Raw genomic sequence first — 12,724 nt, forward strand, 5'->3', positions numbered from 1 at the left:
AGCCAAAGGAAAGTCTCTATGATTCAAGTGAATGCAAATTTCCTCAGGATACACGTTTCTCATTACAAAAAAAAAAGGCCTGCTGTATGTAGCCAACATTTACTGATATTTGTGTAGTGGAATTGATTTTCTCAGCTAAACCAATGTCTTACACATTTGCAATGAAAGATCAAGTGGTTCCAGATAATTAAAATATTATATAATTACATTAACTTGCCCTGATTCCTTTTGCAGAACCATATCTAAGGTCTACTATTCCCTGACAGAGGAGAATAGGACTGATAGAAGGGAACAGTCAAAAAGGCACTAATGTAGATCATATGTACATTTTTACACTTATCTTTTTTCAAGAACATCTTAGCCGCTTGAATTTTCTTAAGCCAGGTGGAAGTTAATAAAATGTACTGGTGATGACCAAATTTTGAAAAATTTTTTGAATTACCAAATATAGTAATGACATACTGGCAATGAGTCAGTTGTATAAGAACAATAAAGCTATTGAAAAAAAAAATCTCTGCATAGAGTTACAGCTTCAACTGAAAATAACCTTATGTGAAAGCCTCAAATTGTGAAATGTAGTGTAGCAAAAATACAACACATTCATTTTATGGTACAAAAGCAGGTAATATGGACATGAAGATTAAGAAATGAAAATAACATATACACTAAAAACATCACAACAGAAACAGGCTTTATTTCAACCAGACAAGTGAGAACTTCAATTAACATCAAGTTCTTCAGGACTTGAAGATATGGCAATTAAAGATGGTGCTCAGGAGGCAGAAAAGGAAAGATTCATCATGGAGGAATTGCACTGCCTTCAAAAATCCCTTTCAACAATACGCTCAATTCAAAAGATGACTCAGTTCTAAATCATTAGACCTCATGCGTTTCAGGATTTGTACAAGACTCTCATTTGAAAGTTACCCATCAGTTCCAATGACATCTTTCGAAAAAGAAGAAAAAAATAAGTATCGATAGATCAGTATCATGATTTTTTTTAAATATTAGAAACTGGGATTGAAATACAGTTTTCAGTTTGAAATATTTCAAATGAAAAAATGTTATTATTTAAGATGCCTTGTTACAAAGCTCCTATGTACATACGTGTACAAAACAAATAGGTATTATTACCTGACACCTCAACCTGTGACTTCTCCCTCATCTCCCAATGTGAACAGTTAATCTACTGGGAGACTTTACCCGGGAAGTTCCAAAGTCCTGCATAAGGATTTGCTGCCATTCATAGGCTGGGCATGAGCGAGGACATTTCATCAGAGAAACATTTCAATGTACTATAACCTAACAGAAAATAAATCCAACAAAACATTGCATATTCATAAGGATAAAGACAAAATTGCGTGTCATTTTCAACTTTTGCCTGACTCATAAAATTCGTGAATACTTTCAGTTTTCTCATCAAGGGCACTTTCGAGAGCTTTCGATCTCGTGCTTAACTTTGTATGGAGTTGGTCAGCACCTTGATTGATAGGAACAACTGGGTTAAAGAAAGGTATTGAGGAGGAGAGGGAGTCATTTGAGGACAGAAACAGGGGGAAGGACTTTCTTTCTCCATAAGACATTCCAACAGAAAAAAAAAAAAAACCAAGACGAGAAAAGGTATATAAACAAACAAACAAAATCGTGTTCACAGTAAAACATGCCAGATTTGTAGTTTCATTTGAAACCAACAGCAGATCATGAAACGTCATGAAGAATATAAGTAAAGGTAGAATCTCCTAGAGTCATTACTAAATGAAGTTAAAATTACCACACTGATCAGTAAACCCCAGAAGAAAAATAAACAGCACTTACATTTCGGGTCCTTCTTATACATCATTCAACTTTTCAAGGTTAATGCATAAAATTCGTAGGTTTGGCCTCGCTGCATAAATGTTGTTGTTTTTTTTTAAAAATACCGTATACAGAAAAAACTCTTGTATTCCCCATTTTGAATCATCAGCTCAAAACCCAAGAGTAAAAGATCAGCTAGAAGGATTTTAAATTATTTACAAATCCAGCAGGTTCATCCACCGTAATGGCTTGGCTTCCGTCCCACAGCGCGGCATCTCCCTCCTCCGGCAGTAGCTCTGAGTTCTCTGTTCTCCCAGAAGGCTCTTCCACCCACCGGTCATCACTACTGGTCATCAGTCATCTTGAACAGTTCCAGCAGCGCCCCAACAGCTCCGAAATAACCCTACAAGAGCAATGTGAAAATGTGCCCCTGATGATCCCTAAACAGCCAAATGCCTACTGTGTTGAATACTTCTAGTAATGCTGCCCCCTAAAAGCCTGCTGCCCCCTAAAACCTAAACTTGACCATGCACCATAGAATAAGTCATCATATTTATTAGATACACCTGTTTTTCTATCTTAACTACGTTAACCGAGGTAAATAAAGCGCTAAGGGAAACATCTGGCACCTCGCCGGACTACACAAGGGCTGTTGTTGTTAGAATTACATGTCTGCGTTTCAACCTGTGCCAGGGCAAAATTCATACTATGACTCCCATTTTGCTGATGAGAAATGGAAGGTAATAAAGTGAATTTCCCCTTCCCGGTCACACACTTGTGCCAGGGCTCAACCCCGAATCCCTCAGACTTCAAAGTTGTATGTCACAGGTGAGAACTCTTAAGTGCCCCTCAGCAGAGGTTGGAAAGGCAACTTAATTAACCAGAGCTGCCCTATGCTCATCTGTAAACTAAGAGCCCATGTTTCTGTGGAAGTGAAAGGAACCAAAAAACAAAATTTTTTGGGAAAACTTGGTTTCTGAAAGGTCTGAGACTCCACTCCTGTTGCCTGACTCAAGGGGTCACCAACCCAAATGGGTGGTGGCGTGCCAGGCCCAGCAGTTATGTGACAGGATCTCTGCTTTGGCTGCTGCCAGCTAACATTTATTGAGGCCTCATTAGATCCTAACAATTGTTCTAAGCACTTCACATGAATTTACTTATTTAATCTGCACAATAACCTTATGAGACAAATATTATTATCACCCCATGTTACAAAGACTAAAACAAAGATGGAGAGGTAGAGTCATTGTCTAAGGACTCCTTGTCAGTCAAGAGACACTGTCTTGGGGCGCCTGGGTGGCTCAGTGGGTTAAGCCACTGCCTTCGGCTCGGGTCATGATCTCAGGGTCCTGGGATCGAGTCCCGCATCGGGCTTTCTGCTTGGCGGGGAGCCTGCTTCCTCCTCTCTCTCTCTCCCTGCCTCTATGCCTACTTGTGATTTCTGTCTGTCAAATAAATAAATAAAATCTTTAAAAAAAAAAAAAAAAAAAGAGACACTGTCTTATCTGCTTGGCTGACGACTTCTCCATCCTGTTAGTTGAATGAATGAGACAACAGGAGTGAGGACTCCTGTGGCAGGGCAGGAAAACCGCTGCCCCAGCGCCTTCCAAAAGTTCTCTGAGGTATCCTCCGGGAAGGCCTTCCCATGGCAGTGAATTTAAGATGTAGAGCCTCTTCTGAGAGATCTTTACAAGGGGCTATAAAAATGCTCCACTTTCAAAAATATATATGTTTATAAAAAAAAAATTTTTTTAAAAATGCTCCACTTTCATTGGCCATAAAGACTGAGTTATATGCAAAGTTAAGCCACGGTCCACAGTGACTAGGTTTGTACGAGCTAATGTGATTGTGTTTTCACCTACAGAAGTGAGTTACCCCCAAATGTGGGATCTCACTACCTATTTTACCACCAACTAACTCCCCATGTGACCCTGTGGATGGCTTTTAATTCCTGATGGCTCCCTGAGTTTGTTTTCTGCCTTAGTTGAAGAGAATCTAGACTTAGGGTTGCCAGATAAAATATAGATAAATGCCAGATAAAATAACTGTGTCCTGTTTTTTTAAATCACTAAATATGGCAACTCTAGCTGAACTGGAACAGTGGTTTTCTTTTTTCATTTTAATTGCTTCTTTAAAGCTGAGGTGCTTTTTCATTTTTCAAACAAAATCTTATGTGGAAATGATAAGTAAGTAGATAAAAAGGGAGGTGCTCTGGTTGGGGGAGGGGTTGAAAATTCTGGGACTCCATTCCCCTCACCCCCCAAAAGTTCTATCACTCCATGCTTTAAGCCTGCTTAAAAAAAAAAAAAAATCAGGCTTTCTTTAGTATTATGTTTAAGTATTAAGTTCTATCACTGGGCCTTAACTATTTAGTATTTAAGTTCCTACTGCTTTATCTGCTTTAAGAAAATAAAATATGGGCTTCGGAAACTCAAAATAACTTAAAAATACATGGGCAGCTTTTCAGATAAATAATTTGGTTTGAAGATGAGAAAAATGCCAGAGTGGTTATTCATTACAAGTCTGTGGTATCTGTTCTCTCACAGTTTTTTCTACTACAGTAAACTCCAGGGATTACATACCAACCCTCCCCCTCCATCCCGTGATAATCAAACAATTGCTTTCTACAGTACTGATTTTAAAGAAGGTGGCACAGAAGGTAAGGAAAAGAGAGGAAGGTCCTCACTTACTCTTGGAAACCTGATTTATAGGATTGTTAGAAACTGGATAGACGGGGCTCTCTCAAGGAACTGATGTCCGTATCTTCTGCAGAGAGACTGCTAATGTCTAAGGACACCAGCTCTCTGGGCCACCAGGCTGCTCTTAGCAGCTGCAGCACTTCTGTTCTCACCAGTGCAGTCATCTGCGTGCCAAGAGTCAGCTGTGTTTATCCTTAGATTTGTTTATGACAGTTTTACATTAAAGTCATAATCTAAGTTAATTATATACCACCTAAAGCAGTAAAAAGAGTATAAAATAAATCGGTCACTTCTTTGAAAATCCAGTTAAATTCTCAAAAAAGACTGAAAAAGGCGGTCACAGACCATTACTCTTTACTTAGGTGGATACCACAAATGAAAGGTTAAGGGGAAAATCTAGGATTATGTAACCACAGTGCTTCATAGGTATCTTTAACTTCTTGATCCATTTTAAAGAAATAAATCAGAAATCAAAGGAGGCATATAATAGTTGTGGATTTTGAAAAAAAAAAGGGTAATAGCAGAACCCCTGGTCAAAAATGGGCCTTAGTCCTACATCAAAGAAATTGGTAAGTGAATGGACATTTATATGTTTTATGTTAAAATAAAATGGTTAGAGAGTTTTTTAATGATTACCCATTTCAGCTGATTTTTTAAAATTAACCAGCTACCAGTCCTAATTGCTGAAGAAAGCTTCCATTTTGTATATAGTTTTTCTTTATCTTTTGTATAAATGCAAAATTTAAATGGCAACTCTTTCTACTTGACCAATTTTAAAACTGAGGGACTCACTCGAAAGTTAGATGACGCCAAATACACTCCACGTAGGAAAACTAAGTCCATGCAGACTTGACCTACCTCATGTTCCAAAAACAGAGCTTTTAGCTGTCCTTTGGACCAAAAATCCATTGCATATGCTAGCAGCTTCATGGAGACCATATTGATTCTGAGAAAGTTCCCAACAAACACAACTCTGTCAATATTCTGGGAAAAAAAAAATTAAAGAACAACTAAATAATGGTATAAAAATAGTATTTAGTAAAGACTCAATGTTCCATACTTCACTGTCTTCCCAGGACTTTGCAGAGTCAACTTGTTCAGTGAAATTATTTCAGCATTTCCAGTATGAAGTCAAAGAAACTTCATAGTGCATTCCACGAGAACAAAAGGGTGAGATTCTGGTTGGGCGAGCTAGAGACTTCTACTGGGCTTATTTGCAGGTGTTACATCAGACTGACTTAGGCCTGATATGAAATGCAGCTACTAACACACATAATATAAAACTGTAACTGGAGCTCAAGTTCAGCTAAATTTGCCTTTGCATTCCCTTCAATTCCCCCAAAGTTTCAACTATAAAATATTATTATTACCAACCCATAAATAAAATGGCCATGGCTTGGGTTATTCATCTAACCAGTTTGCTCAATTTGCTCTATGCCAAATATGAGAATACAAAAAGAAACAGTTCCCAGTCTCTATCCTTGGGATATATGGTGGACCATCCTGTTTGGTCAATGTGTGAGTTGAAATATCATAATGAAAAATACACCTGTACTTTTGTTGACATGGATATGGACTTGCATTCTGCATATACACTTAACACTGAGCTCATCCTGTCTACCACGCAGGGGCTGTCACCAGCCACCCACTCACTGAGCCAGTTGCTATGGTCACTTATGGCAAAGGAAGAGAGTCCCAGAAGATGGCATTCTATTCATTGGGTCATCGGGATCTAGGAATATAGTCTTTTAACTGTCTCAAGTTTTGACAGGGTAAATTGATGAGCTCATTAACTACTGTGAATATCTTTTATGGGAAGAGGAATGGGAGGTGGTTTTAATAAGTTTCCACAAAGAAGAAGAGTAGCTGCAAACTGACCAGACTGAACTGTGACAAGAAAGACTCAGAGTAAATAACTCAGATTAAAGACAAATTTAATTAAATTTAGGAGTTCTCTCTTTTCCCCTAAAACAAGTGAGTCCAGAGTAGGACTTGCTCAAACCCCCAGTCCTGCATTACTCTGGTAATGAGCCAGAAGGAATAGAATGGCAATACCCAGAGGGAATAGAATATCAATAAAAAGCTGATGAACATTCCTTACTTCAAATAAATTCCAGGTGAGTCAAATATATAAATATGACTGTGGGGGCAAGGGGGAAGAAAGAAAGAAAGAAAGAAAGAGAGAATAAGAAGACAGACAGATGGGGCGCCTGGGTGGCTCAGTGGGTTAAAGCCTCTGCCTTCGGCTCAGGTCATGATCCCAGGGTCCTGGGATCGAGTCCCGCATTGGGCTCTCTGCTCCGCAGGGAGCCTGCTTCCTCCTCTCTCTCTGCCTGCCTCTCTGCCTACTTGTGAGCTCTCTCTCTGTCAAATAAATAAATAAAATCTTAAAAAAAAAAAAAAAAGAAGACAGACTAGAGGAAACCACAGGAGAATTCTTTTTTGAAAAATAACATCAAAGTAAGGAAGATATTAACACTCACATATATTATGTAAAAAATAATGAGGTAATGTTTCTAGAAGTACATATTGAAATACATTAGGTAGACTGATACAACCTCTGGATTTGTTTTCAAATTATGTTGTAAAAGAGAGAGGAAGAGGAGGAGGAGGAGAAAGGAACAGAGGGAGAAGGAAGAAAAAAACAGATAAAAGCATGTGTGGCACAGTTTTGCTAACTATTGAGTTGATAATGGCTATAAGGAGGTTCTTTATGCCATTCTGCTCCTTTATGTCTATTTACCAATTTTCATAATAAAAGGTTGATACACAACCAAAGCAACATATAAAATAGTATGAAGGTGAATTGTATGACATGTAACTGTATCTCCTAATATTATTGTTAAAAAAGCATGTGATATAGAGAGAGTTTGCTGCCTTTGGAAGGCTGTGTCTGCTATCTTGCAGACAATAGAGAGTAAGACACCAAAAGTGAAAAACAATGGCTATCTCCAGTAAGGCTAACATTACAGGACAGGTACAAACAGTTACCCACCTTCCTGTACATCCTTCTGGTGTCTTTAGAACTCTGTATTATCTGTTTGTATTTTCTACTAAAAAATGTGAATAAAAAATTCAGTGTTGGTGGAGAAGCATTTTACAGGATTCCAATAATCACAGCAGAGTCGGTAAAGGTGGTGTCCCTCTATAAAACAGCTGAGTTCAAGGCACTGTTAAGTCCAGTGCCCTCAGCAATGGCTGAAGCTTGCGTCTTGACTCTCACAGGAAACACAGCCGCCATCTCTGGATGCACCCACAGGGAGCCCGTGCAGGCGGGACGCCCGCCCGTGAAGCCCTCGCCCAGGGTGATCTGTGATTCCTCTCACTGGCCATACTTTCAAACTGCCATTTTTGCTATACTCCAACAACAAATGGGTATTGAAATTTAAATCAAAAGTGAAAAATAAAATCTGTCACTCTCACCCCAAAGTGAATACAATTATTGTAAAAAGGCCTCCTGCTGGCTCACTCAAGGTCTGTGGAAAGCAGGGGAAAGGGTATCTACACTTTGTGGGGCAGGGGACGTTCAGGCTCATTGGCCTTTGAGAGTGCACAAGGACAGCCCACCACACACATACTGGTCAGGCCTTGTTTGGCTATTTGGAAAAACTCCCTTTAAAGGTTAACATCAAAAAATAAACTCTCTGTTAAAATGAGTCCTGGGACCGAAGTGGACTTTGAAAGGCACATGTCTGGGATACATTTTTCCTTTGCATTTCAGCCTTGCATTTGAACTCCATCTCACACGGGGGATTAAAGAGCTGTGACCCTGAGCCACAGTTCAGAGACATATTCTACTCGATGTAAAGGAACACGTTTCTCTCAGAACCCCAGGGCTCCAAGGCAGGACTGGCACCGCCCAGCATCAAGATCACCTCTTGCCCTGTTTGAACCCCGAATGCTCGACCAGGAGGGTCCAGGAGGTGGTTTCTGCAGTACCTGTAATGTTCTATCTCTTGACTGAGAGGTGGCTATACAGGTGTGTGTGTGAAAATCCAAGCTGTCTACATACTTGGGATTTGACGGTTTTCTGTGCTTCTATTAAAATTACATTTTTAAAAAACTATTGCTGTGGTGACTATGATTCTTTAATCCTTCTGTTACCCGTTGCCTGTCCTAACCCCTTTCTTGTCTTCATAACACAACTCAGTGAGAGCTGTTGTACTTTACATGTCTTGGGTTACAGAAAAGAGTTCTAGCTTCTCAGAGGAATTCTGCAGTGTTTCAAAACCTGTTCCCAAAGCTTTGCTTGTCCCCAGCTCCAACCCTTCTTGTGCCTGGGGCTCTGCGTGGCCTCGGCTGTAGCAAGCTCTCCATGCTTTGATAGCCCTGTACAATGCTGCTTGAACTCCATGCCACAAGGCAACACTGTAAAGAAGCTGAAAGCAGAGAGAATATCGAATATTGCGAGCAGAACGTCTTACCTGCAATGATTTGCAAGGGTGCACCAAACTTTTCCTCACACTTCGGTAGGTGGGTAGTAATAATGACGGTCAGAGAGGTTATGGTACGGGTTGTGATTTTACATGGACCCTGGGTCAAATGGCTTATCATTTATTATCTAGTGCCGACTTAAAAATAAGATGCGTATTCCTCTCCATTCCCCAAAATACACCCCTCATGTTCTACAATTTGTGACTAGGACAAAGAGCAGGTTTCCCAAGGATCTATCATTTTGCAAGGGTCAACAGTTTTGCACTGCTAAAGATGTATATGAATGATACAAGGCTTCCTCTGGATTAAGGCCTTACCTCATTCAATGCACACATCCGAGCAATGGAGCCAATGTTGTTGGTGATGGTGACCAGTGTGGCTCGGGCGAGGTCTTCCTTGCTGATGGAATCTCGCTTTTCCTTACTCATCATGTTGCCAAAGCTATGTTGGAAATATTAGCGAGAGTATTCAAAATCATCCTCAGGCAGGCCCAGGCTTCCACCAAAGTACTGTGGAAAGCTTTATGAATAGTTCTTAAAATTTAAATGACCTGATTTGGCTACCATGTATCACAAGCAGATAGGATTACGGTATGGATGGTTGGCTGCCCTTTTTTTTAATAGGGGCAAAGTAGCATGGCTATTAATGGGAACAAAATGTTTTTTAATGCTCTCTAGATATACTGACAAGAATGGAACAGGGGAAACTGTTGCAGTTTTCCAGAACCTTCTTTCAAAGCTGCCCTATTTTGCTTGATGCACAAGCATCAGGGGCTGAACATTTCAATGCCTTGTCAAGGGCGGGAGGTCAAGTCTGAGCTCCAGTAATCACAGATACTTGCACCAGGCTGGTGGGTTGACATTTTAAAAATAACTAAGTGAATGGCCAGGGTGGAGAGGTTGCCTTGTTCACACACTACTGCTCCTAGCTACTTTGTCTCTACCTTGATGCTACAGCAGATCCTTGAAGGCCAAATCGTTCATAGTCTCCTCCGTAAATGTCCTTCACCAGCTTATCAACATTGGTGCTGTCGCCTTTAGCTGCCATTTCCAGAGCTTCTTCAAAGGTCTCACAACCAGTCAGCAAGCAACATAGGCCTAGGAATGTTCCACCTCCAAGACTGAAGGAACAATAAGGTTTATTTTTAAATTTTACTTTATGATATGCCCATCCAAGTCCCCAACTACATCAAGATCACTAATATAGGAGTTCATAAAAGCAGGAGAAGAAAAACAAAGGGGCACTTGAATCAAAGTGTAGGGTGCAACACAGTCTTAGGGTAGATTGGCTTTTTTAAAAAAGGGCAGAGGCCAAAAAGGAACATTAAGGAAAACTTTCCCCTCAATTTAAGAACAAACCAGAGAAAGACTCTCACTGATTTCCGTTGTGAGACCTTATGCTAGCTGCTAACCTAAGTACCTCATTCAGTCTCCTCATGTATAAAATGGGGCCAAATCAAGATCTTATTTGGTGGCCTGAAAGCAGCAAATAACCAGAGAAATGACTGCTATTAAAAAAAAAAAAATGTAGCCAAATAGAAATACCTGGAGAAAGAAACCATGTGTACATGAAGTTCACAATGCAGAGCCAGACTGACCTAGGGCTGCTAGGAGCAGACAGTCCAGAGGCTGCATCTTTTACGTTGACCTTGATCCTCTAGCAGACATCATCTCATTGAACCTTCTCAGAAATTTCTAAAAGAAACCACTGATTGCTCACGCGCTGGATTTTTTTTTTTCTGGTAGACTATGGAAAAGGTTATTAATATTTTACCTACTACTCAACAGATAAAAATAGTAACTCAATGCTCAGCTATGTTTTAAAAGCTTTCAGTCGCTTTGGGGAAAATTCCTCTAAAATCGTCTTTCCAGACAAAATTAGAAACTAATTACAGTAGGTGAGAGTGAATTTCGTTTGTATGAATATCACAGGTATGTGACAGAAAGGAAAGGAGACTGAGAGTAAAGCTATCACCAGTGACCTCCTGGCAGCATGGCCACGGACGTGGGCATTACCCTGTTTACCACGGGCAGGTGCAGGCGCGTGTACACAGAACAGTCAGTTGCTCACATCAGTTTGTTCTCAATCCCAAGAGCTGCTAGCCCTTGGCTTTCCCTTCTGACAGGAAAAGCCAAGTCGAGATGAAAGTTATTTTGAATGTGAATTTGAAGAAACAAACTTAGGGGAGATTGTATTTACTGTCAATAACCATTAGCAAAAAAGGTGCCAGGCTGCAGACAGGCACACAGTTCTCTACATTACATCTAAGTGAAACCGTCATAGTTCTTAAGTAGTGATTGTCACAAAAATACACACTCGATGGAAAGGAGAGCTCCTTGTGGGGAATTCGGTAGCCAGGCACCACTGGCAGCAGCTACCTGAACCCACCACGAGGTACCAGGAGATCAAGAGCCTCATGGACATCACCACCTTGAAAGCTCAGTCACCGTTGAGATTTTGCATTTCCTCTACAAAAGCTTATCTTTATTTTCATTTAACACGGCATGTCATGCGTGTTATTGGGTTCAGGCTGCCCTACAAAGCTCATGCATTTTAATAGGAACAATTTTTGGTCTGCGTGCCCTCGGGATTTGTCTCTGTATATTTTTAAGTCTTTTCTCTCCCTTCTAGCTGCTTTCATCCACACTGATAAGGTCTCTTTGAACATCAGGTATTCGTATCCATCAAGGCATTCAATAGCCTACTCCAAGCATAGGCTACGGGAGACATTGGCCGACTTAGAAAGAAGGCAATTCATCAGCTGATGTGTTGGTATGAGTGAGAACGAAGTGCTTTTTGTGACTGGAAGATGAGCGGTGACTGCGGACAAGGCATCGGGGCTGCGTGGGGAAAGCGAGCATGCACACTTCCGGCACGAGGGAAGAAGGCACAGCTGTAGGAGAGCACCTTAGTCCAATCCTCAACCCGCTAACTCAACCCGCTAATCAATGTGGTGCCCTCGCTCACGATCAGATAGCTACTTCTGTTTGTTGCAGCAGACACAGTTAAGATCCTCAGCAGATCGGAGACAAGAACATATGGCCAGAGACGGCGGTTGAAAAGCATCATTATTGTTTGGAAAGCCCAACAACCTCATAGTAGTGAGGGATTTTAGGGGAAAGTAGAAGAAACCTTCCCTTACTGAGTGCTTGTGCTCTTCAAATAGATTCCAAAACAATGAGATGTGCTGCGCTACTCCTTTCACTGAAGATTCAAAATTCTTTACATTCCTCTTTTAATCATCTGCACATGGCCGACAACAAGGTCGGCTGCAGAGTCCTCTTTTTCCTTTGGCTTCTACAATACATTTGGAGTAGCGTCAGTAGGGAAAAAAAAAAAAAAAGGCAAGCGTTGCTCCCTAATTTAAGATGCAATAAAATCACACATAACACGAAACAAACCATTTAAAATCATATGTTTAAAGGAGAACCGATCTCCCATAATGATGTGGCTCCCTAAAAATAAAAATGTCCCAGGAGAAACTAGGGCATATAGCCTAATAACAAACACCTTGGAGTTACACCTCTCAGTTCACAGTAAGAGTAGGAATCTTGAAGCTGAAGCCCTTTGCTTAGATCAGTGGTTCTCAAAGTGTGTTCCACACACTCAAGTCGGCTGTTTACCGTCATAGTTTCTATCAGCAGTTTTGCAACTTAGATCAAAAGACGCCTTTGGCATGACAGCTCTGGTTGGACAGGAGGAGCTGCAGCCCACCAAATTGACGTTTCCTTCTCTTGCCTGTGGTGGCCCCCACCAGGGCTCCTCATTAACCTTCTGTCTGCTGCAACACGTTTCCA

The 12,724-nt window shown here is 40.7% G+C and overlaps 1 protein-coding gene across 2 annotated transcripts in view; it reads right to left on the minus strand.

The window, feature by feature from the left end:
• Positions 1 to 674: 674 nt before the first annotated feature.
• Positions 675 to 12,724, minus strand: part of PANK1 (pantothenate kinase 1) — a 57,769-nt gene continuing 45,719 nt past the window's right edge. For both annotated transcript variants that reach the window (XM_044240075.1, XM_044240076.1), the window contains exons 4-7: positions 9,871 to 10,047; positions 9,245 to 9,368; positions 5,352 to 5,477; positions 675 to 2,197 (exon numbers count right to left, since the gene is read on the minus strand). In XM_044240075.1, the coding sequence (XP_044096010.1) occupies positions 2,138 to 2,197; positions 5,352 to 5,477; positions 9,245 to 9,368; positions 9,871 to 10,047 (487 nt within the window). In that variant the 3' untranslated portion in view covers positions 675 to 2,137. The remainder of the gene's footprint in view (positions 2,198 to 5,351; positions 5,478 to 9,244; positions 9,369 to 9,870; positions 10,048 to 12,724) is intronic.

Source organism: Neovison vison, chromosome 2, assembly GCF_020171115.1.
Source record: "Neovison vison isolate M4711 chromosome 2, ASM_NN_V1, whole genome shotgun sequence".
NCBI lineage: Eukaryota > Metazoa > Chordata > Mammalia > Carnivora > Mustelidae > Neogale > Neogale vison.